The sequence below is a fragment of the Podarcis gaigeae genome (genome assembly GCF_964106915.1).
Source record: "Podarcis gaigeae genome assembly, chromosome: 1".
Lineage (NCBI taxonomy): Eukaryota > Metazoa > Chordata > Lepidosauria > Squamata > Lacertidae > Podarcis > Podarcis gaigeae.
Window position 1 is genome coordinate 1,567,575 of NC_139678.1, and position 21,768 is coordinate 1,589,342.

Genomic DNA, 21,768 nt, shown 5'->3' on the forward strand with positions numbered 1-21,768 from the left:
AATAGCTTATTGTACTTTAATGTTTTGTTGGAAGCCGCCCAGAGTGGCTAGGGGGACCCAGCCTGATGGGCAGGGTATAAATAATAAATTATTATTATTAGGCAAACAGGACAGATTAGGGATTGTGCTGGCTCTGTCCAGCAATCTCACTGCCTGAGCTGGTTTTGGAGGCGGTGTTGAAGACTCCCAGACTGCTGGTTCTGGGGAACTTCAACATCCATGCTCAGGCGACTGGCTCTGGGATGGCTCAGGGGGCTGTCCCAACGCATTGGGAGGACACACTCTGGACCTTGTTTTCTCAACTGGGCAGGAAGAGGGTGGTCTGGAAGTGGGAGACATGGACATCAGCCCCATGTCAGATCACTTCCTGTTGAGAATCAGGCTTTTGGCACCTTTTCCCCTCCACAAAGGTGGGGGATCTACAGTGGACGCTTGGGTTGCGAACGTGATCTGTGCAGGAGGCACGTCAGCAAACCCGCAGTGCCGTGTCTGCCCACACGTGGGTTGCGATTTGGCACTTCTGTGCATGCATGAGCGCCGACACCCGGATGTAACCCATTCTGGTACTTCCAGGTTTCGGCACGTCCCGTCCATAACCCGAAAACGCGGAACCCATTCCGGTACTTGAAAACGTCTGTAACCCAAGGTATGACTGTATTAGGATGGCCCAGCCTCAGGGACTCTTTTAGTAAGAGATGGGAAACAGCAGCTCAGCTAAACGAGATCCGGAAAACACCAACTGGAGAGCAGCATGGTGCGTAGAGGAGGTCTAGCGCATTGGGCAGGCGGGGAATCGCTTCCCAGGTCCCGATAAAATGTCATCCCCACCACACGGGACGAGGACGGCTCTCTTGCTTCAGAGGCTCCTGCCAGACCACAACCATGAGAGGAGCTTGGAGTTCTGATGTGTAAACACAAAAGCACACTTGAGCTCGGGGGAAATAATAGGTAATGTTGCTGTGGGGTGGGGGGTTTTTTTTGGGGGGGGTCCTAACTGGATGCTTGGATGAGAAGTTTGATGCCTGCAGGTATTCAAAGAAGATAAATCACTATATGGGTAAAATCCACAAATTTAAATTGTTTCAACTTGTATTTTAATAGATGTGCAATTGTTTCTTGAACATCTTAACCAGAATATTTTTTTATATAGCCTGTTTACTCAAGGCTTTTGTTGTATTTCCCTTAATCATAAGGCAAATCTCATTTTATCTCCTTTTTTGGCAATTAAAAGTGTCCATTTGAACTGGGCTATCAACTTGTTTTGCTGCATCTACTTGTTTTATATATAAAATAACGTCCCAATAAGTTATCCAAATTTGAGAATAACTGCATAGAATTTTTTTAAAATGTGGTTTTCACAGTGCTGCGTGGTCAGGAATTGTTCCTCTTTGACTAACCCTCCATCCACTCACATCCCATCCAATGCTCTTTTCAAACTGACTTGCTGGCTTCCCCAATGTCCACACCCTTTGAAAGTGGGTGGTTAGCAGTTCTGCCCCACTTCAAACCTGCCTAGTCTCCACTGCTGCCCACCAGAGCAGAGCCCCTCCTTGGCAAGTGGCACCATTTGTTGCTCTTGAATGTTACCCTGAACAGCTGTCACCTGACAAAGCTTGGAAATCCCAACTATGAACAAAAAAACCAACAAATGAATTGTTACAAATTAAATGACTTGTGTAATGATCCTGATGAACCTATGTGGGCAGAAACGCTGAATCCACCTGCAGACACTCCAAGGAGAGTAACTGATCCAGGATCTCCTCCAAAGTCTCTTGGGACCACTTGATCCAGTAAGCCCATGTTTCCACGTGCAAGCTCATCCCCAGCACCAGAAAGAAGGAAAAGCACAGAGATTCAGGTGGTGTTGTGGGTTCAACCAAAGTTCAAATCCCCACTCAGTCTCAGACCAGGAACCATATTGCCTCTTCTGCTTCACAGCTGGTTCTGATGGTGCTCTAGGGCTGCCCAGAGCTGAAATCCTAAGCGATTAGCTGTCCGCTTCCTCCCCCTCCTCCTCGTTTTGCTCCTCCTCCTCCATCCTTTCATCCTCCTCTTCGTTCTCATCGCCTCGGTTCTTCTCAGGGTCTTCTGCATCTCCCTTCTGGTCTTTGTCTTTTTTCTTTAGCTCGGAGGCTCCCTTTTTGCCTTTCTGCTCACGCCTGTAAGCTAGAAGGACAAGCAACTGTCAAACCAAGCCCAGGCAGTGGCTATTACCATCACACACCCGAGCACAGGAGAATGCGAACCAGAAGCTGAACAGAGGGCACTTGAGCATTTACCTTCCAAGGATTCCTTTAAGGGGACAACAAATCTCTGGAACTCCATCTCCTCCATGGCTGAGAGGACGTCTGCAGCATTCAGCGTCTTTCTTTTCCCCTTCATTGCAAAATTGTTGGCACTAATTAAGGAGAAAGCAAAGGAAAAATTACGCACCCGTCACTAGTGAAAATCTTCCACCATACTTTTTCCCTTGGAAAAAGTAAACTTCTAATAATTAATTCTCTTCCTCCTGCCCCTCATAAAACTAAACAGCAGCAAAATGAATGGCTACACAGTGCAACTATGTGGTTTCAAAGCTTTAATTAGTTTTTTTTCCAGGTGAATATCCATATGAAAAACATACATGCACCTGTATCAATGCACAGCTCTTTTGAGGGTACTAAAACAAACATCTTAATTTTCAAGACCACCATTGTTTAAATAACTTTTTATGAGGAGGCATGACTTGCCATGGTGCAAGAGAGCAGCATGACCTAATTTCTCCCGTCAATTGGACCAGTAGGACTTGTACTGAAGCCTTTGTTGATATACAACAATGTTTGCATTGTTCTACATGTTTGTGTTTGTTCGTGTTATTAAAACCGGTACGGTCATTATTCTTATAAACAACATATAAATTGCAAGTCAGCATTGTGAAATGTCACACAGGAAAGGTGTGTGTTGAACAATTGTGAAGGGACAGCCCAAGCTCTCTTTACTTTTTGTAGACTGAGTGAACAAAACAAAAAAAATCAAAACAAAACCTACCGACATGACTGCAACCAGTTCCACTAGCCACATACCACTGTCAGCAAGTAAAAATGGTGAGAGGCTTGAGCTTATCCAGTCAGGCTCATGGGTCTCACCAGCAGCAGCACTCACTCACCATGATGTGGCATATAACACAAACACACTGGCAGCTCGGGAGATCGCACTTCGGGCTTCTTTGGAAATATTTACTCCATCAGGAAGCTGAGGGGAAAGAGGAGTGTGTAAGCCTGGGAGATCCATGTCGTGTCTGCATTCAGCAGGCACCAGTTGCCCACAGCGTTCTGTCCCACTCCCATCAAGACACGCCTGACATTGCACTTCTGCCACTGATGAGGCTGTTTTCCCTCTCCCTCTTATGTCTTGCACACCAACCACTAGCGCCTGTTTTCTCCAATACTCCAGGTTCCCAGCATCTTATCCACTTACTCATGGCTCGCACGGCACCAAAAGTATTTTTACAGAATTTTAACCATATAACGAAACACGACAAATACGTATAACCCAAACAAAGGCTAGCACAGGATGTTACATTCAGCAGAGAAAATGTCAAAGCAGGTTATCCAGGTAGCTGCAATAAGATAAAGGCAGGTAAGTAGAGAGGGAATGAGAGAACAGGAGGTGAGGCAGACAGGACTTGTAAGATGTACGGAAACACAAACCTTTAACAGAAGCCATCGGAGCCACAAGGAGTACCAAGAACAGGGCTCAGCCACACTTCCATTTGCTCTGAAATCACAGGTCCAAGAGGTTTTTATTTTGTCCTGCCACTTTCCCCGGAAAAACCTGCCGTTTGTACTGCTGAACAAAGGCCACAGAAAACCCCATCGATGTTTGTTCCGATTCAACAGCAAACGGTGGGTTTTCCTGGGGAACGTGGCTGGAAAAACAAGAAGAGAAGCTACTTGCACTTTCAGGAAACATTTGAAGGGAGCCCTGTATCAGGAGAGTTGTAATGTTTGGGTATTTTTGGAGGGCTGGGGAAACCCAGCCAGACAGGTGGGGTATATTGTTGTTGTTTTTGTTGTTATTATTGAGTTTATATACCGCCCTATACCGGTAGGTAGAATATAATAAAATTATTATTATAACAACAGTATAATTGTTGCTCTTGCCTGCAACCCTGGGGCAAGCGGTGGAAGTGTGCCTGAGCCCCTAGAGGTTGCTTATTACTCACGGCTTCCTTCATGATGCGGGTGATGACAGCATTGGGCAGGTTCAGATCTTCAGGACGTTCTGCCATGGCGCTCCCAGAACCTGGGGAAAGGGGGGACACAGCGGCAAATGGGTTATTTAAGTTTAGGGAAGCTTATAATGTTTGGTGCATTACTGTATTTCAATATTTTGCTGGAAGCCGCCCTGAGTGGCTGGGGAAGCACAGCCAGATGGGCGGGGTATAATTAAATTATTACTATTATTATTATGCGCCCTCTCTCCCCCCACGCATAGCTGCCAACTTTTCCCTTTTCTTGCGAGGAATCCTATTCGGAATAAGGGAATTTCCCTTTTAAAAAGTATTTGAAGGAGCAACAAAGCGAACTGGACTCCTTTGCTGGCTTTGAATAAACATTCACAAACTTTTTTATTGATGATATATCAGCTAAATAGTTTGAGGATCTATACAGTGGTACCTCGGGTTAAGCACTTAATTCGTTCCAGAGGTCCGTGCACCGCTTTAGCTAATGGGGCTTCCTGCTGTTGCCGTGCCGCCGGAGCATGAATTCTGTTCTCATCCTGAAGCAAAGTTCTTAACCCAAGGTACTATTTCTGGGTTAGTGGAGTGTGTAACCTGAAGCGTCTGTAACCCGAGGTACCACTGTACAACTGTTCACATGCAGAAAACAGCATTCTCAGAGAAACCAAAGACTGGAACTGAGGGAAGCCGGGGGGGGGGGGGGGAGGAAAAATGGGGAGAAAAATAAGGATGATATGTTTCTGGATAATATGTTTTGTTTTAATTTTGAATTTTAAAAAGTTTTTTTTTTTTTTTAAAGGGAAATGTTGGCAGCTATACCACCACGACAACCGCCCTCGGCCTCTGGGCGGCTCTTTCCCTGGCTCCGCGTCCCTCCCGAGGCGCAAGCGGCCGAGACAGGCGCCTTCGGAACTCCCCGCGCGGGGAGGCCGAGCTGGCGGCCCTGAGGGGAATAATCGCCTAAGAAACCGCCGCCGCCGCTGCCGCCAGGAATGCACGGCCTCCCCGCTCCCCGAGGGCGGCCCTTCCGCCCTCTCCCGCGCAAGGGCGCCCCTGAGCCTGCACAGAGCGCGGCGCCCCTCACCGCTCGCCTCAGCCGCCGCCAGCAACGGCCGCTCGGAAGGCGCGCCGAGAGGGGCCGCCTCAGCACTCCCGGCATGCAGCGCGCCTGCGCACGCGCGGAAGGAAGGAAGGAGGGCGCCTCGTCGCCGCCACGACGCTTCCGGCTCCTCTGCGGTGGCTTCCCCTCACGCCGCCCTGCAAGCGGCGCCCGCGAAGGAGCCGCGGAAATGGGGCGGGGGGGCGCGACCCTCGACACGCTTTGCGTGCGTCGGAAGCTCCCACATAGAAAGCCTGACGAGACCGAGAACTACGGCCTCCGCGGCCCTGGTCCCGCATATGGCGGCAGGACGAAGGGGAGCCGGAAGTTCGGGGCCGCCAAGCGTGCGCCGCTGGTCGGCTTTGCTAAGAGGAATCCGAGCCTCTCTGTCCCGCGCGGTGCACTATGGGAAGAGAGGGGGAGGGAGGGCGCTTGACGTTGCTTAGCAACCAGAGAGCGGCCCGATTTAGCGCAGGTGGGGGAGAAAAGGCGGGAGAAAAGGGCGGGAAAAGGGGGCGAGGGCGGGGGGAGGGGAACCTTTTCCTCACAGAAAAGGACGGAGAGGGGGCGAAGGAGCCCCTGAGCATGCACAGAGTGCTCCCCCCTGGTTGACACTGAGACTTGGTTCCTCTCCTTCTCAAACTCTGTTTTTATAAATCTCCTTCCATTCAATTCGGGGCCTCCATCTGGAGACCTGGAGCCGCTCTGCAGCATAAGGGGCAGGGAAAAAGGGTGAAATCAAGATTATGCGACCCCCGAGCGAGGGGCGTTTTTAATGTTTGAAGTTTTATTCTGTTTTTGAGGTTCTGTTGAAAGCCGCCCAGATTAAATAAATTATTATTTAATAATAAACAAATAAATTATTATTTAATAATAAACAAATAAATTATTATTTAATAATAAACAAATAATAATAATAATAATTATCATCATCATCCCTTTCTTCTCCCCAGCCCCCCCCCTCTGACTTTTGCCAAGGCCATTTTCAAGCCCGATTCAGGGTTTGAGGCAGTGAGATTTTGGTTTTATCTACTCCAGGCATGTCCAAAGTCCATTTCGGGGGCCTAATCCGGCCCAACAGTCAGTTTAATCTGGCCCCTGTGGCAGTTTATATTTCCTGGGGTAAAAAATCCTAAAAAAAACCTCAACAATTTATTGGGGTGAAATCATTAAAAAAAGGTCAACAACTTTGCTTGGCCCTCTTTGAAAAAAGTTTGGACACTACTCCGTTTTTTATTGTTATTGTTGTTCTGTAGTTCCAAACATGTTTTCTTTATTCATTTGTTGTTACTCATTTCCTCTTCCCTGAGGAAAAGCCTACAAACGCTGCCGGTGAAATAAATGGGAACTGGATTCATTTCTGTTCCGTCTCTGGACACAAAGGATGTCTGAGGGGGATCACAGACATTTAGACTCTTCTTTTTTCCTTCTTCCCCCATAGGGTCTCCCTTGCCTCCCCCCTCACAACAGCCCTGCAAGCTTGCCTTGGGCAGAGACACGGTGGGTGAGCAGCCAAAAGCTTCGTTTCTGAGCGGGCGATTTGTTCTTGTTTTTAAAGATTTTTATTAAAGTTTCAAAAATTATATAAAGACAAAACAAAACAAAAATACAAACAGACAAAAATAAAAACAAATATACTTTCAATCCCTTATTTTCTTATAACTTACCGTATTTTTCGCTCTATAACACGCACCTGACCATAACACGCACATTGTTTTTAGAAGAGGAAAACAAGGGAAAAAACATTCTGAATGAAACAGTGGATGTATCATTTTTGGGCTTCATGCTGTGGCCACAGACATGTGATCTGATGGTGAATTTGGGGTGACCCAATGCAAAGATCCTGAGAATCCCTGTGGATCCATGCTCTGTAACCACGTTTTTGCACCATTGCAGCCCCAGGCAACAGTGGGTGCGTGATTTTTTTGGTGCAGGCTGTAGCCATGGACATGCTATGTGATCTGATGGTGAATTTGGGGTGACCCAATGCAAAGATCCTGAGAATCCCTGTGGATCTATGCTTTTTAACCACGTTTTTGCACCATTGCAGCCCCATGCAACAGTGGGTGCGTGATTTTTTTGGTGCAGGCTGTAGCCATGGACATGCTATGTGATCTGATGGTGAATTTGGGGTGACCCAATGCAAGGATCCTGAGAATCCCTGTGGATCCATGCTTTTTAACCACATTTTTGCACCATTGCAGCCCCAGGCAACAGTGGGTGTGTGATTTTGGGGGGGGCAGGCTGTAGCCATGGACATGCTATGTGATCTGATGGTGAATTTGGGGTGACCCAATGCAAAGATCCTGAGGATCTATGCTTTGTAACCACATTTTAAGTGGGGAGGGAAGGAAAAACACAGAAGGGACAAGGAGCAGGAGAGGGGTGTGCAGAGAAGCAGATGGCTAAGAATGCAGGAGAGGGGTAGGGAGGAAAGGAAGGCAAAAGTTTCCCCCCACCCAAGCCAGCCAGCCATCTATCTCTCTCTCTCTCTCTCTCTCTCTCTCTCTCCCTCCCTCCCTCCCTCCCTTGCTCCCTCCCTTCCCCCCTCTCTCTCCCTCTCCCCCAGCAGCACCGGAGCTTGCCTGGAGGGGAGGGGCTTTCCCTGCTCTTTGTTCCGTTTCAGCAAACACAGCAAGGAAACAGAGAAGGGTGGGCAGTAAGACCCTGAGGCAGAATGCAGGAAAGCAGCCGCTTTCTCTTTTCAAGTTTCGCTTCTCTGTGCAGCGTGCAGCCCCGCGATTTGATTTTTGCTTGATTTTTCAGCTCCAGGGACCACACATTCGCTCTATAACACGCACAGACATTTCCCCTTCCTTTTTAGGAGAAAAAAATCTGCGTGTTATAGAGCGAAATTTACGGTACTTCCCCGACCTCCTCATACCTCCCCTTTCTGTATTCCAATTTCTAATTTATTAATTCAGCAAATCCTTTCCCTTAATTTTCATTTAATTTTTGACCTTTCTTTTCTTTTTACTTATCCATTACAGCTGGAAACCACGTAAATTCTAAACCAACGTCATTCTAACATTCATTAATTTTGCAATGTTTCTTAAGATAGTCCTTAAATTTCTTCCAATCTTCTTCCACCGACTTCTCCCTGGTCTCGGATTCTGCCAGTCATTTCTGCTAGTCCCATATAGTCCATCACCTTCATCTGCCATTCTTCCAAGGTGGGTAGGTCTTGTGTCTTCCAATACTTTGCGATGAGTATTCTTGCTGCTGTTGTAGCATACATAAAGAATGTTCTATCCTTCTTTGGCACCAATTGGCCGACACTACCCAAGAGGAAGGCCTCTGGTTTCTTCAGAAAGGTATATTTAAATACCTTTTTCAGTTCATTATATATCATTTCCCAGAACGCCTTAATCTTTGGGCACGTCCACCAAAGGTGAAAGAATGTACCTTCATTTTCTTTACATTTCCAACATTTATTATCAGGCAAGTGGTAAATTTTTGCAAGCTTGACTGGGGTCGCCGAAGAATTGATGCTTTTGAATTATGGTGCTGGAGGAGACTCTTGAGAGTCCCATGGACTGCAAGAAGATCAAACCTCTCCATACTGAAGGAAATCAACCCTGAGTGCTCACTGGAAGGACAGATTGTGAAGCTGAGGCTCCAGTACTTTGGCCACCTCATGAGAAGAGAAGACTCCCTGGAGAAGACCCTGATGTTGGGAAAGATGGAGGGCACAAGGAGAAGGGGACGGCAGAGGACGAGATGGTTGGATAGTGTTTTCGAGGTTACCAGCATGAGTTTGACCAAACTGCGGGAGGCAGTGGAGGACAGGAGGGCCTGGCATGCTCTGGTCCGTGGGGTCACGAAGAGGCGGACACGACTAAACGACTAAACGACAACAAGGCAGCTGAGGAATGGAAGAGGGAGAACTTTGAGTCTAGCAAAAAAGGGAGACACTGAAAGGGAAAACAATGGTTGCTTTGACCTGTGAACAGGACACGACTAAACGACTAAACAACAACAAAGTGGTAAATTTTTGCAAGCTTGACTGGGGTCATGTACCACCTATAAATCATTTTCATAATATTCTCTCTTAGGGCATTACATGCCGTAAATTTCATACCGGTGGTCCACAACTTTTCCCAGTCAGCAGACATAATGTTATGACCAATATCTTGTGCCCACTTAATCATGGCTGACTTCACCGTTTCATCTTGCGTACTCCATTTCAACACCAAGTTATATATTTTTGACAAATTTTTAGTATTGGATTCTAACAATTCTGTTTCCAATTTTGATTTTTCCACCTGGAAGCCAATTTTCCTGTCCAACTTGTAAACCTTCATTATTTGATAATAATGAAGCCAGTCTCGCACTTTATCTTTTAATTTCTCAAAGCTCTGCAATTTCAGTTTGTCCCCTTCTTGTTCCAAAATTTCCCAATATTTCGGCCATTTAGACTCCATATTGAGCCTTTTCACCGCCTTTGCCTCCATTGGCGACAACCACCTTGGGGTTTTATTTTCCAGCAAATCTTTATATCTAATCCAGACATTACATAATGCTTTCCTGACAATATGATTTTTAAAGGCTTTGTGAGCTTTAACCTTGTCATACCACAAATATGCATGCCATCCAAAAATATTGTTAAAACCTTCTAAGTCCAAAATGTCTGTGTTCTCAAGAAGCAGCCAGTCCTTCAACCAGCAGAAAGCTGCTGATTCATAGTATAGTTTAAAGTCCGGCAGGGCAAATCCCCCTCTTTCCTTTGCATCAGTTAAAATCTTAAATTTTAAAATCTTAAATTTTATTCTGGGTTTCTTGCCCTGCCAGACAAATTTTGAACCCAGAGCCTCCTGGTCTGAAAATGATTCTGGCACCATTCCCACCACATGCACACACAAAAAAATTAAATACAAGTTGAGGAGCAGCAAGTATCGGCGTAGCCAAAGGTTTGAACTACCAGCTCCTAATACCTGTAACTAAAAGTTTGTGTTTGTGTGTGTATTTTAAAACGTGCAATAAACATTGCAGTTCTAAACTAACTTTTTTAAAAAGGGATGAAAGAAAACAGTGCAAAAAACACAAGAAAGATACACAATGAGTATAATCAGTTACAGTGCCATACATTATTATATTTGTATATATAAATATTATTGTCCTACATGATTGTCAGAAACCTACTATATTCTGTATAAACTCCTTCCAAACGTCAGTATATTTAAATAAACCTTTCACATTTCTACACTAACTTCCCTGTGCATAAGCCCTGCTGAATTCCATTGGATTTATTTATTTAATGTCTATAGACATCCAGCCGTTCTCCCAGATTGGGACTCGAGACGGCTGCCAGCGTATTTCAAAACACCACCAACAAAATACAGAGTAACAAAAACAAACCACTTAAGATGACCGGTAAAAGAATAAAGCCAGCCTTGAAATAACGATTGTCCTGATAGCGGACTTACTTCCGAGTAGATGCATATGGGATTGGCTCTTCCCCTACACACGCCACCTGTTTTATTCGGACAACAACTCTGCAAGCTAAGTTAGGCCAGCAGAGAAAGATGGAGGGAGAGCCACCAGCCCCAGGCCATCGGGAACCAGGCAGCTTCCCATCCCATCCCATCTGGGGATGTTGTGATCGGTGTGCAAGGTCTTCCGGCCCTGGGCATCTCTTGGTTTAAAAAGCACAACAACGATTCTCCGCTTGTTTTCAGGCTGCTCTAGAAAGCCAGGATGGCGACCATCGATACCAGTCAGTGGGATGAAACCATTTGTGATATGATTGCCTGCCAACACCCTCCTTGCTGGGAGGCAGTCCAGAGGATCGTGAAAGGGCAGCCCCGGATCATGTTGAGAAGCCTTGACTCTCCGGAGGGAAATTCCCCCGAACCTGAAGGTAAGCCAGAGAAACTCTCACCCTGCACAATACGCTTAATTTATTGATTAAATTTATCTTTTGTGGTGTGGTGTTGTGGTTAAGAGCAGTAGATTCGCAATCTGGGGAACCGGGTTCGCGTCTCTGCTCCTCCACCTGCAGCTGCTGGGTGACCTTGGGCTAGTCACACTTCTCTGAAGTCTCTCAGCCCCACTCACCTCACACAGTGTTTGTTGTGGGGGAGGAAGGGAAAGGAGAATGTTAGCCGCTTTGAGACTCCTTCAGGTAGTGATAAAGCGGGATATCAAATCCAAATTATTCTTCTTCTTCTTCTATATCACCCTTCATCCGGAGATCATAGGTTTACAGTATAAAAACATAAATGATGTAACGTAATAACAAATAATAACAATTTAAACAGCAACCTCCTCACCGTTTAAAAGGCCCAAGATGATGATGATGATTAGTTATTAAATGTATATGCTTCTGGTAGCGATTGGATGCCAAACTATACTAGCCAAGTTTGACCCTATAGCTGTTGCAAGCAGTAAGCTGGAAGTGTTGTCACTCATTCCTTTCTGCCTTTCCTTCTGTAGCTGGAGGGCTCTTCTCTTTGGTTTTTCCATGTTTCAGATGAACTGCCGACACTAACGATTGTGGACCTTCCCCTCAACTATTCTCAAAGAAATCAGTTAAGATGTGCTGAAAGTTTACTTTCCATCTCGAAAACTATCTCAAGCATCAAAGGTTCTAGAAGTTATTCGAATACCACCCTGAACAATGCTTTGATGCCCCCAATTTCACGAATCAGGTTAGCGCACCGAGATTTCCCATAAATATGTGCTTCTGGAATCACAGGCTTTGGCTGTCTGACGTTTAATGCGTTTTTTTGCTGCTCCCGTGAATTAGATCCATTTTGGTGCCCTTGGCAAAAAATCCTCATGACAGCCACACACACACACCCCAAGAGACAGAGGAGGTATCTATAGCAGGAAAGATAACCTACCATGACACTTGCCTGCACAACCCCGATTGAAACAAACTGGAGCTGAGCAGATACGTTGCAGTATCATTGTGGAAACCCCATACATTTAAACTAGGCTTGCCCAGTTGAGCTTACTGGTGGGTTGTGCCCTGTGTCAATTCATGTTCTTGCCCGTGTGGTTTTTCCAGTTCCGAAAGGTATCCCTTCCCAGGACTGAACTCCAGGATGGAAACTCGCACTTCCCACTTCACACCGATAAGTTTCACCTGCTTGAGGCAAGCTGAGAAAGTGAGTTCTCTGGATTGCTGGGAAGCCGGCTGTGGGTTGGGAGGTTGGAGAGAGACAGTAGGTCAGGAGGGGCAACTGACACATGGCCAGGGTCCTCTGGCTCAGCACCAGCAGTAAGCACTTCCAGGAAGAGGCTGCTTCACGCTGCACTCTCTCCCCCCCCTCTCCCTCTCCCTCTCTCTCTCTGGCTGCTTCCACAAGTGAAATCTAAACAGTGGCTCCACAACACACTTCACACAGCATAACAGCTGAAGCATTGCCTACCAGCCCTTTAATTGGTAATTTCCTCCTAGCTTTGGATACAGTTGGCACTTTAATCGATTCCTTTCCCTTTGTAGCCTGAGTGCTCCTACCTCCTGCTTTTTTACTTCCTATATATTTTTATTACTGTGATTGCCCACTTAACTGCATTGATTACTGCAGTTGCTCGATGGGATTTCTTTGTAAACAATTAGAGCCTTAGGAATAGAAAGGGACCTTGAATTCCATCTAGCCCAACCCCCTGCTGATGCTGGAAACTCACCACAATTGCTAGTTAAATTAATTAATTTCCTTTAACTTGCAGTTGCCCAACATTTGGCATTACGATTGATAATAATAAGCAGCACAGCTCCACATTATTATTGTACACCTCCTGCCCAAATAATGCTTGGATATGCATAATGGGAGAGCTCATAGCCTTCCCTAAACTCCTAAAACAGTCTATTATACAGCTTTCTTTTTATCTCACACATGCTGTTTACTTACAGCATGGGTAGGCAAATTAAGGCCCGGGGGCCGGATCCGGCCCAATCACCTTCTAAATCCGACCCGTGGACGTTCTGGGAATCAGTGTGTTTTTACATGAGTAGAATGTGTACTTTTTTTAAAAAAAATGCATCTCTGGGTATTTGTGGGGCATAGGAATTCATTCATTATTATTTTTTTCAAAATATAGTCCGGCCCCCTACAAGGTCTGAGGGACAGTGGACCAGTCCCCTGCTGAAAAAGTTTGCTGACCCCTGATTTACAGCATTGCCTGAAACCTTGGAGAGCTCCTGACTCTGAGCTGGCTGGGCCCCAAAGGCATGACTTGGGGTAAATCAGCTTCCTGTGTTCCTAAGCAGGCAAGAGCTGTGTGTTCCTCCTTGCCAGCTACATCACAAAGATTATTTAATGGCCAGCTGTGGCACTCCACCCATGAAATATCACAAACATTGACAAAAGCAGCTGCAGAAACCACTTCTTGGGAAATCTTAGTTGTGTTTCTCTAGTGACCTTGTATAAGCTCTTTGGGGGCATTTGGCTAAATGGAGCATCTCATTTTCCCACACGTATATGATAGATACAGGTGACGGACTTCAGTGAGTCTGCTGTGCACGGGCTGTGCACACACCTGCCCCCCTGTGGAAGCTTGGTGGTCACATGGGTCCCAGACAGGCGCCACGGGCTTCTGCGACCTGAGAAGCCAGCCACAAGAGGGTAGGTAGCAGGATGTGGGTCCACATTGTCCCATGTGCATCTTAAGGGTTTCCCCTTGTGCTGGAGGCTGCTGGAGGCTTCAGTGGCTTGAACTTCCCTGATGGCCTGTAGACCAGGCACAGTGAAGATGACTCCCCTGGGCAGTTCCTAAATACAGAGCCTGAGGACCTTACCCTGTAAAACCTATAGGAAATGATCCTGCTCACTTATTTATTTCTTACATCTTTATTCTCCTTTTCAGCCAGTCTAGTCATGCCCCGCAAAAGCAGCTCAAACTAACTAAAACCCAAAATGAAAACTTAATGCCACGTACTCTGTGGGGAGTGGGGAGTCTCAGCTGGGTATAATAACAAGACATTATGGCAGGGGGTGCTTGACCGAGGGTTTCAGTGGCTGGCTGAGAAGGGAGTTCTCTGCTGGAGAGTCCTCCTTCCCTTCCCTGCCTGCCTGCCTTCCTCTCTCCTTCTGATAGCCGCAGCAATGGTAGCTGAAGGGCTGGGTGTAGGAAGTTGCCTTACTAGAGACGAGAGTTTGCAAGGAGTTAACTGTGGGGCTTCTCTTTTATTAGAGTGCGGGTGAAAGACCTTGCTTCAGAAAGCACCCTCATGGTTGTGGAGAAGAAGGAGATGGTAAATTGAGCTTTTTGCACTGTCTAGATCTTGCTCCTGCTTTCTAGGTCAGAAGCCGCCTGCCCAAAGCGTGCTGCCTCTTTCCTTTTCTTGGCATGCTGGCCTGGCTCCTGTGCCTTTAATGGCAGCCTGAAATGCTGAAATGTAACGTGAAGCTTTTGCTGGCATTGGGAGAAAGTGCTGAGGGAGCACTCTGCTTGCTACGTTTTTGTTGGCTGCTGATAAAGGCAGGGGAAGGTCTGGGTGTCCCACTTCCAAGCTGTTCCAAGTCTACAGCGGGGGTGGGGGTGGGGGGGAGAGATTCCATCAGGCTGAATTCTGTGGCAGCAGGTACTCAGTGATGTTGGGTTGGGAGCAAAGGGGAATACACAAGAGCCTGCCTGTTCCAGGGTGTTTGTGTGAGTGCCAGGTGCCAGTGGATGGACCTGCCTTTTTGGAGGGAGTGGGAAGGGCAGGGGTGGTAGGAGCAGTGGGAGAGTGTTTGTGGCTTTCCTCCCCTCCTGCCCACTGGAATTACCTTATTTCACAGAAAAGAAAAAAATCGAATAAAGTTCCTACAGGTGGTCAGCCCTACCTCCTTCATCTAAGGAAGAAGCCAAAGGAACCTGCCAATATGCCGAGGTCAGCTCCTAGACCACCATTTCCCTAGCAAGGGCTCATGCCTCTTAAAGAGCCAGGCCTGTATCTTGGTCCGCTGGCTTTGGTATCCCGACGCCTAAGAGCAAAGAGAACCCTCAAGAAGCCCCTGAGCCCGGATGCACCACCAGCATCATCCTCCGGGGCTTGGCCAAGTTACTCCAAATTCTGCTTAAGAGGCAGAAACTGCAACAGCTGGGTGGGCAGAGTATGGTCCCCATTCTGTACTCATCGTGTGCTGTTGTTTTTGCCCTAAAGTATCCTTGCAGGTAAAGAAAAGGATCCCAAGGGAAGCCTCCTTGTGAGTAAAGAAAGGGACCCCAAGGGAAGCCTCCTTGTGAGTAAAGAAAGGGATCCCAAAGGAAGCCTCCTGGGGGAGAAGAGCTTCTCATCCTGTCACTCACAGCTGGCTCCTGTTGCGCCCCCACTGCCTCGCTGCAAGAGCCTCCTGCATCTAGAGAACAGGAGGGGGGACGTGGCAGCCAGGAAGGAGGAGCTGGAGTCCCTCTTCACTGTGCAGAAGGCACCCAGTGCAAAGGTAAGCAGTAACTGGGAGGGAGTTGGTTGCGTTGGTCCAGATGTTATCATTATAGGGAGTCAGCTAAGGTGTGCCTTTGGCCTGATGGTCTCATGTTCAAAACTCCTACGGTGGTACCTTGGGTTACAGACACTTCAGGTTACAGACGCTTCAGGTTACAGACTCTGCTAACCTAGAAATAGTACCTCGGGTTAAGAACTTTACTTCAGGATGAGAATAGAAATCACACAGCGGCAGCGGAAGGCCCCATTAGCTAAAGTGGTACCTCAGGTTAAGAACAATTTCAGGTTAAGAATGGACCTCCAGAACGAATTAAGTTCTTAACATGAGGTACTACTGTATTGTGTTCAAGCACTGTTGCTTTTCACATTACGGCATCCTTGACACACGGATAAGGTGGGGTAGGGGAGGCAAGTGCTTCTGACTTGCCCTTCAGCTTTTACCTGCCTGCCTTGCCCTGAAGACCTGTGGGGCTGCAGATCTTCTGCCAGGGAGAGGACCCCTGCCTCCCCACTGCAGTGCCTCAGTGGCCTTGGGACCATCTGCCTGCTGGACCTGCCAAGACCCCTTGTGGGATTCTCTGGCTGGAGTCCTGGGGACATGGCCTTTCATAAGAGGCTGTGACAAAGGTGTGCAGGCTTCCTTTCCTGTGTTCGCTACAGCAACCGCCTATTGCTCCTTCAGCTGATGCCATAATCCAGGCAGTGCTTCTGGGGCAGTGTGGTGCTCAGCAGGGATGCAGGTTTTACCACGTGCATCAGTGACTCCACAGTGTTTTTGTGGAAAGGGAGAAAATGCCTTCAGTTTCCACATGCACCAACTTTTTAAACATTTTGTTGCTGTTACAGAGTCATATAGAATAGGAGAATCCACGAGCACAATCCGCAAGTCTTTGATAGATAAAGATTATAAGCCTATGATGGCTCCTCAGTTCACCCTGCCTATAGTACCCAGCCTGACTTTTGTGGGTTCTTTGCATGAGGAGCACTGTTAGTCAAGCAATGTGCTTTTTTATGTGTGTGTGAATTTTTTGTAATTATATGTGCTTTTGTGGTTGTAAGCCCCTTTGAGACAGCTTAGTAGAATGTGACGAGTAAATGTGATAATCATAATAGAAACAACAATAGCACACCTTGGTGTGTCTGTGACGTGTTATTAAGAAATTGTACGTATTTATTGGCCCATCAAGCAATCCTACACCTGTTTGGTCAGAAGTGGGGGGGGGACAGAGTCCGCTGGGGCCAGGAGTGAGTACAGCTGTAGTCTCCTAAAAGCTGCATCAGACAAAACCAAATCCGCCAGGGAAGAGATCCTTGTGTCAAATGAAAAGGTTAATAGAATCCACCCTTGGGCTGACCCAATAAAAACACACCTATTTTGCAATTGTGGACTGGGGGCAGGAGGGTTGCAGAAGAGGAAACTGGATGATACTTCTACATCTCCAGTTCATTTCCTTTGCACCAGACTCTTGTAAGGTGGAGAAGGCACAAAATCTATCTAGCTATCTATTCCAAATGGAAGTTTCATTTTGAAGTCGTACCAGGTAAGGATGTTAGTTCAGTTTCTCCTCCATCCTGTTACTGACATGTGGTTTTGAAACATGATGTGGTGGCGGATCAGAACCAGGTTCCATCTCACATGTTTGCTTTTGACTCAGGGTGGTTTTTGTTGCGTTTGGCTTGCAAGAAACTCATTCAGAGGAATAATCGGCTCTAAACTGCATTCTCTTCTCTTCTTCCTTCCCCTCCATTTTTTAGATTCCCATGAAAGAAAATTTCCTGAGACGGACCCCAAGCCAACTAAAGTTTGCCTTAAGAGGTTTGGATAGCATACTTCTAGCTGTAGGCGATGCCTAAATCTAGCTGTGGGGGCAGGCATCCAAGAGATTTTCTAGGAAAGACTGAGCTGTGTGTTCCGGTTTTGCTCTAGACTCTGTGGCTTTCAGGCGTCCAATGCCAATGCTGGTAGAGCAGCAGGAAGTCGTGGATCCCTCTTGCAGTGACGGAGGAGGAGGCGGCCTCCCAGACAAGGCCCAGCTCCACCAGGAAGGCATAAGTGCTGTCAGAGCAGGGCAGTTCTCTCAGGTGGGTTAAGAAACTCCATTTCCTACCCAGGCACCAGCTGGGTATGTGGAATTTGAACAGTGGTAATCAAGAAGATAGGTTTTTTGAGAAAGCAACATGGTAGAACAACTTGCTAGAGACTGGAGAGGTGGGCTTGTTTTGTTAATTATTAAAATGTAAGATATAGAAATGCAGGACAAGCAAAGGAAATATTTTGTAATGTGTAATAATGAACAAAAGAGTGAATTCCCCTCCTCAATCTATTGCATGTCTTTTCAGGGTGGATTTGAGTCTTTCATGGCCCAAATTGGGCAAAAGGTGTAAAACATGTATCCCCAAACTGGATATTAGATTTTTGGGGGGGGGGAATGTTCTCTTCTGCATAATTAAGGTTTCCATCACTCTGTCCCCCACCAGGCCATAACAGACTATTCTTAAAAGGGTACCTCATTTATTCACCCCAGCTGATAACCACCACCCCATCTTTGAACTTCCATAGACAACAGATTTTGCCTTTGAGAAAGTTCTCAGAAGACACCATGGTGGTATTTTAAAGATGTTTTTGCCCTTAGAAATGCAGACATTTCAGACATTTCAGACACTTTAAGTTTAGTGTGTGTTTTGGTTCTCCAGTCAAATCTCTTATCTATCTTGGGCAAGCAGTCCTAAAGGGTGGGGTAGAGAGATCCATCATTGCCACTTATTCTCCTTCTCAGCCTGCAGAAAACAGCAGAACACAGGTGCCGCCGCCACCACCAGCAACGGCTGCCACTGCTGCTGATGGGCAAAAGCCCTCGGTCAAGTTTGAGTCACACAAGAGCAGCACGGGCGCTTTGTACATGGAGGGTGAGTGCTTCCAGCACCTTCTGTCTTGTGGCAGCTCTTGCCATGCACTGTGCTGTGGAATGGACAGGTGGGCAGGAGGGTGCAGGCACACCATCTAGGGAGGGGCAGCCCCCACCCCAAAATGTAAATGTGCAAGCCAGGCCCCCTCAAAGTTCTGCAGTGTCTTAACAGCAAGCTAAATGAAGACCAGTTCCAAAGGGCTGTTGTTGGGGTTGCACTGGAGAAAAAAGATGGGCAGAAGGCCAGCAGCCCCTTGGGCTCAGCCCATGGACCTCTGCACACTACTTTGCTTAGTGAGTTGGGGTTGTTGTTGTTTTTAATTGATAAAGCCAGCAATCAAATAACAACAGCAATGACAGATGGACCAATAATTCACCTGAGGGTGGGGTGGAGGGGAAGAGAAAAGAGGAGAGCCATTCAGGTGCAGGAGAGCTGTATGTTGATCCACATACTATAAGCCTCTTTTCCAGCATGTTGCACACAACAAGCTCTTTCCCAGGGGACTTTGCAGAAGGAAACACAAGTGGCCGCGTAGAGGAAGGTCAGGTCCTGTGAGGCACAGGAGCACTTTCCTCACTCAGCCCAGGGATCTGCTGGGCCTCCTCAGTCTCTGCCTTGTGGTGCTGCCCTTTGGTTGTGCTGTTTTCCTTAAGGACCTTGAGTACAGAAGTAGAAATGCAAGCGGGGGAGCAAAGAGGCAGTGCTGTGGCAGAGGATGCTAAAGACATAGCTTGTGTCCAGTGCTATTGCTGCTCAGAGTAGACCTATTAAAATTAATCGGCCTGACCAACTGAGGTCTGTTAATTTAAATGGGTCTGCTTTGAGTAGGATTTAGCTGGATACGTCCAACAATAACAACAAATTTCTTCGAATGCATCAGTAGCAGGACACCCATCTCAGCAAGCAGTTGGACCATTGGATGGCCACGGAGTCTCAGGGAGAACCCCAGGGGGTTGGACTCGATGGCCCTTGTGGTCTCTTCCAACTTTATGATTCTATGATTGATGTTCTAAAATAAGGAAGTTGCAGTGAAGCCCAGTAGATCCTTGGTTTGTTCCTCAAGTGGACTGACCAGCCCCATGGTCAAAGGGAGACTCTCCTCCTCCCATACACCTTTCCTGTCCTCCTCATGTTGGAAATCCTCAGGGGGCCAAGTTTTGATCACATGACCAGGAAGCCAGCGTTATGTGCATCCCTGTCCTTGTGCCTTACTCTGTTTCTGTTTTCCTCTTCTTCCACAGCTGATGGAGAGTTCTGGCTCAAGAGAGTGGCTCAGAAACAAGAGAAGACCCTCTTGCAGTTCCAGTCCATAAATCCTCCTCCTCCTCCTCCCTCCCCACTCATGTCTGAGACCAGCGATTAACCTCTAGGCCTGGCTCGAAGTGAAAAGGCAGCGGGGGGGGGGGGATGTGTAGGCAGCAGCCTACTGTAGAAATGGGTTTTTATTCCCCTTTATGGGGATCCCTGGTTGCTCTTCTTGGACTTGGAATCATTAAAATCCCAGCTCTTCCACTTTCCTGCCTGTGTGGCCTTGTCTCCAGAGGAAAGGTCCATGAGAATAGCTTCTTATAACAGCGCAAAGGTAGGAAGCGTGGTCACACCTTAGGATCTTCCACTTCATCAGGTGCATGAAGTAGCCTGAGAAGAACACTGGAGAATAAACCAAACTTGAAAACTGAGAATGAAATGTGTTTGGTAGAGTAAGCTCACAGCAAAGGGGCAGGCGCCGGGCGAAGTCACACTCCGGCAGTAATTATTATTAAACCCTCAGAAACGCAGTTGCATGTGTTATTCTGCTCCAGTTCTGCAGAGCATGCACTGCTCTCCCACCTTTGTCTTCTCATAGTTGCTTGGTCTGAGTCTTGCAAGTGAGTCCACCAAAGTCGCTAGCCCATGGGAAATGTGAGTAGCCCAGTCTGCCCCATCCTACCTGTTTGAATCGCTTGTGGCACATGGGAGGCCTGAAAGGAAGAAAAAGGGAAATGACCAACTCTTACTAGCTTATTTAAAAAAATGTCTTTGCCTGGAAGACCCCTTTTTCTCCACAGACGACCAGAGGACACAGTGGCTGTTGAAAAGCCTGGTTTAGTGTAGATGCAACCTACACTTTAACCCAGTTGTAGTCCAGAAATGTAGTTTTTCCTCAATCCAGAGTCATTCACGCTTGTCCTCAACATACCACTTTCGATCTAGATTGATCCTAGCATGATCCTGCTATCAGCAAGGGTGAGTGTGGCCGCTTGATACGCATTTGGAAATGCTCCCCCTGATTAGGTTATGCACGCCTTTCCCTCCTTGCTCATGTCCCAGGAAGGAAGAGGGGGTGGCAGTCCTGCTATATGGCCACCCACCATTTCACTGAGCCAGTAGGACTGCCTACATCGGTTTGAAAGTGGACACACTGCAGAGTAACACAAAAACAATCTGCAGTGAGCTTTTATTTTTGGAATGGAACCAGTTTCTCAAGAAGTGCTTTTCAGGGGCAGGGCAAAAAGTATGTGATTGATCTATATTGTGGGTGGGCTGCATAGAAAAAGCAAGCACTCGGTTTCCATTGATTGTAGGATAAAATTCTTGCATAAGGCAATGAATTAACACAAAGCAGGTGAAGCCAGGTTTTGTTTCTCCCTGCTGCTCTGAGAAGTAGGAAATTCAGGGAGGAGACTAGGAACATCTTGAGGTTTTAGAAATAATGACCCTCTTCTCTCATGGCTTAGGATGGAGGTGCAGGCTCCCTGGGAGGAGATGGCAGCCACTTTGCTCTTCCCTGGTTTGCTCTTGGGTGCAGCTTGTGACTGAGGAGGAGAGAGCAGAACCACGAACCTGAGCTTGGATGACAACCTGAGCTAAGCCATGGTTTACTGAGGAGCCACAAAGCGGGTGGGAGTTCCTGGAAGGGGCAGGCAGGACAGTCACATAGTTTGACTTACCATGTCACAATGTGAACCAGTGCATTTTAAAAATGACTATTGTGTACAAATGGACAGGGAGGCCTTTCATGGCTCCAGCCCTGCCCTGGCCATCCAAACAACTGTTTCTGTTGACATTTGCACTGCATGCTGTATTCCAAGCATAGTCCCATGACAGAATTGTTCAAGAATATTAAGCTGCTGACGGTTCTATTTTCAGTGCTTTCCCAGGCATCCCTTGTGTGGAATTTGC

The 21,768-nt window shown here is 47.1% G+C and overlaps 3 protein-coding genes and 1 long non-coding RNA gene across 10 annotated transcripts in view; 3 read left to right on the forward strand and 1 right to left on the reverse strand.

Moving 5' to 3' along the window:
* Window positions 1-1,653: 1,653 nt before the first annotated feature.
* POLE3 (DNA polymerase epsilon 3, accessory subunit) lies at window positions 1,654-5,412 on the reverse strand. The gene is made up of 5 exons (XM_083738760.1): window positions 5,307-5,412; window positions 4,205-4,284; window positions 3,146-3,231; window positions 2,280-2,398; window positions 1,654-2,166 (listed from the first exon to the last, which is right to left on the reverse strand). The coding sequence occupies exons 2-5, from the start codon at window positions 4,268-4,270 to the stop codon at window positions 1,988-1,990; spliced, it is 450 nt and encodes a 149-aa protein (XP_083594886.1). The 5' UTR covers window positions 4,271-4,284; window positions 5,307-5,412; the 3' UTR covers window positions 1,654-1,987.
* Window positions 5,413-5,658: 246 nt separating this feature from the next.
* Window positions 5,659-20,118, forward strand: LOC310843137 (uncharacterized protein C9orf43 homolog). 3 transcript variants are annotated; one of them, XM_083735704.1, is made up of 12 exons: window positions 5,659-5,796; window positions 11,000-11,181; window positions 11,794-11,971; window positions 12,334-12,433; window positions 13,758-13,894; window positions 14,463-14,523; window positions 15,053-15,144; window positions 15,418-15,697; window positions 17,455-17,515; window positions 17,627-17,781; window positions 18,477-18,606; window positions 19,848-20,118. In XM_083735704.1, the coding sequence occupies exons 2-12, from the start codon at window positions 11,019-11,021 to the stop codon at window positions 19,967-19,969; spliced, it is 1,479 nt and encodes a 492-aa protein (XP_083591830.1). In that variant the 5' UTR covers window positions 5,659-5,796; window positions 11,000-11,018; the 3' UTR covers window positions 19,970-20,118. The 3 variants fall into 3 exon arrangements, with proteins under 3 accessions (XP_083591830.1, XP_083591831.1, XP_083591832.1); XM_083735705.1 differs by lacking the exon at window positions 5,659-5,796 and adding an exon at window positions 10,125-10,231 and having other exon boundaries at window positions 15,454-15,697; XM_083735706.1 differs by lacking the exon at window positions 5,659-5,796 and having other exon boundaries at window positions 11,056-11,181; window positions 11,757-11,971.
* Window positions 7,405-7,783, forward strand: LOC310851677. The gene is made up of 3 exons (XR_014567789.1): window positions 7,405-7,541; window positions 7,633-7,708; window positions 7,744-7,783. It is a non-coding gene; the product is annotated as an uncharacterized lncRNA (long non-coding RNA).
* RGS3 (regulator of G protein signaling 3) overlaps window positions 20,009-21,768 on the forward strand; it is a 70,445-nt gene continuing 68,685 nt past the window's right edge. For 3 of the 5 annotated variants that reach the window (XM_083732173.1, XM_083732174.1, XM_083732175.1), the window contains exon 1: window positions 20,010-20,188. In XM_083732173.1, the coding sequence (XP_083588299.1) occupies window positions 20,159-20,188 (30 nt within the window). In that variant the 5' untranslated portion in view covers window positions 20,010-20,158. Of the gene's footprint in view, window positions 20,189-21,768 lie in introns of all 5 variants that reach the window. The other 2 variants (XM_083732166.1, XM_083732172.1) reach the window with 1 other exon arrangement.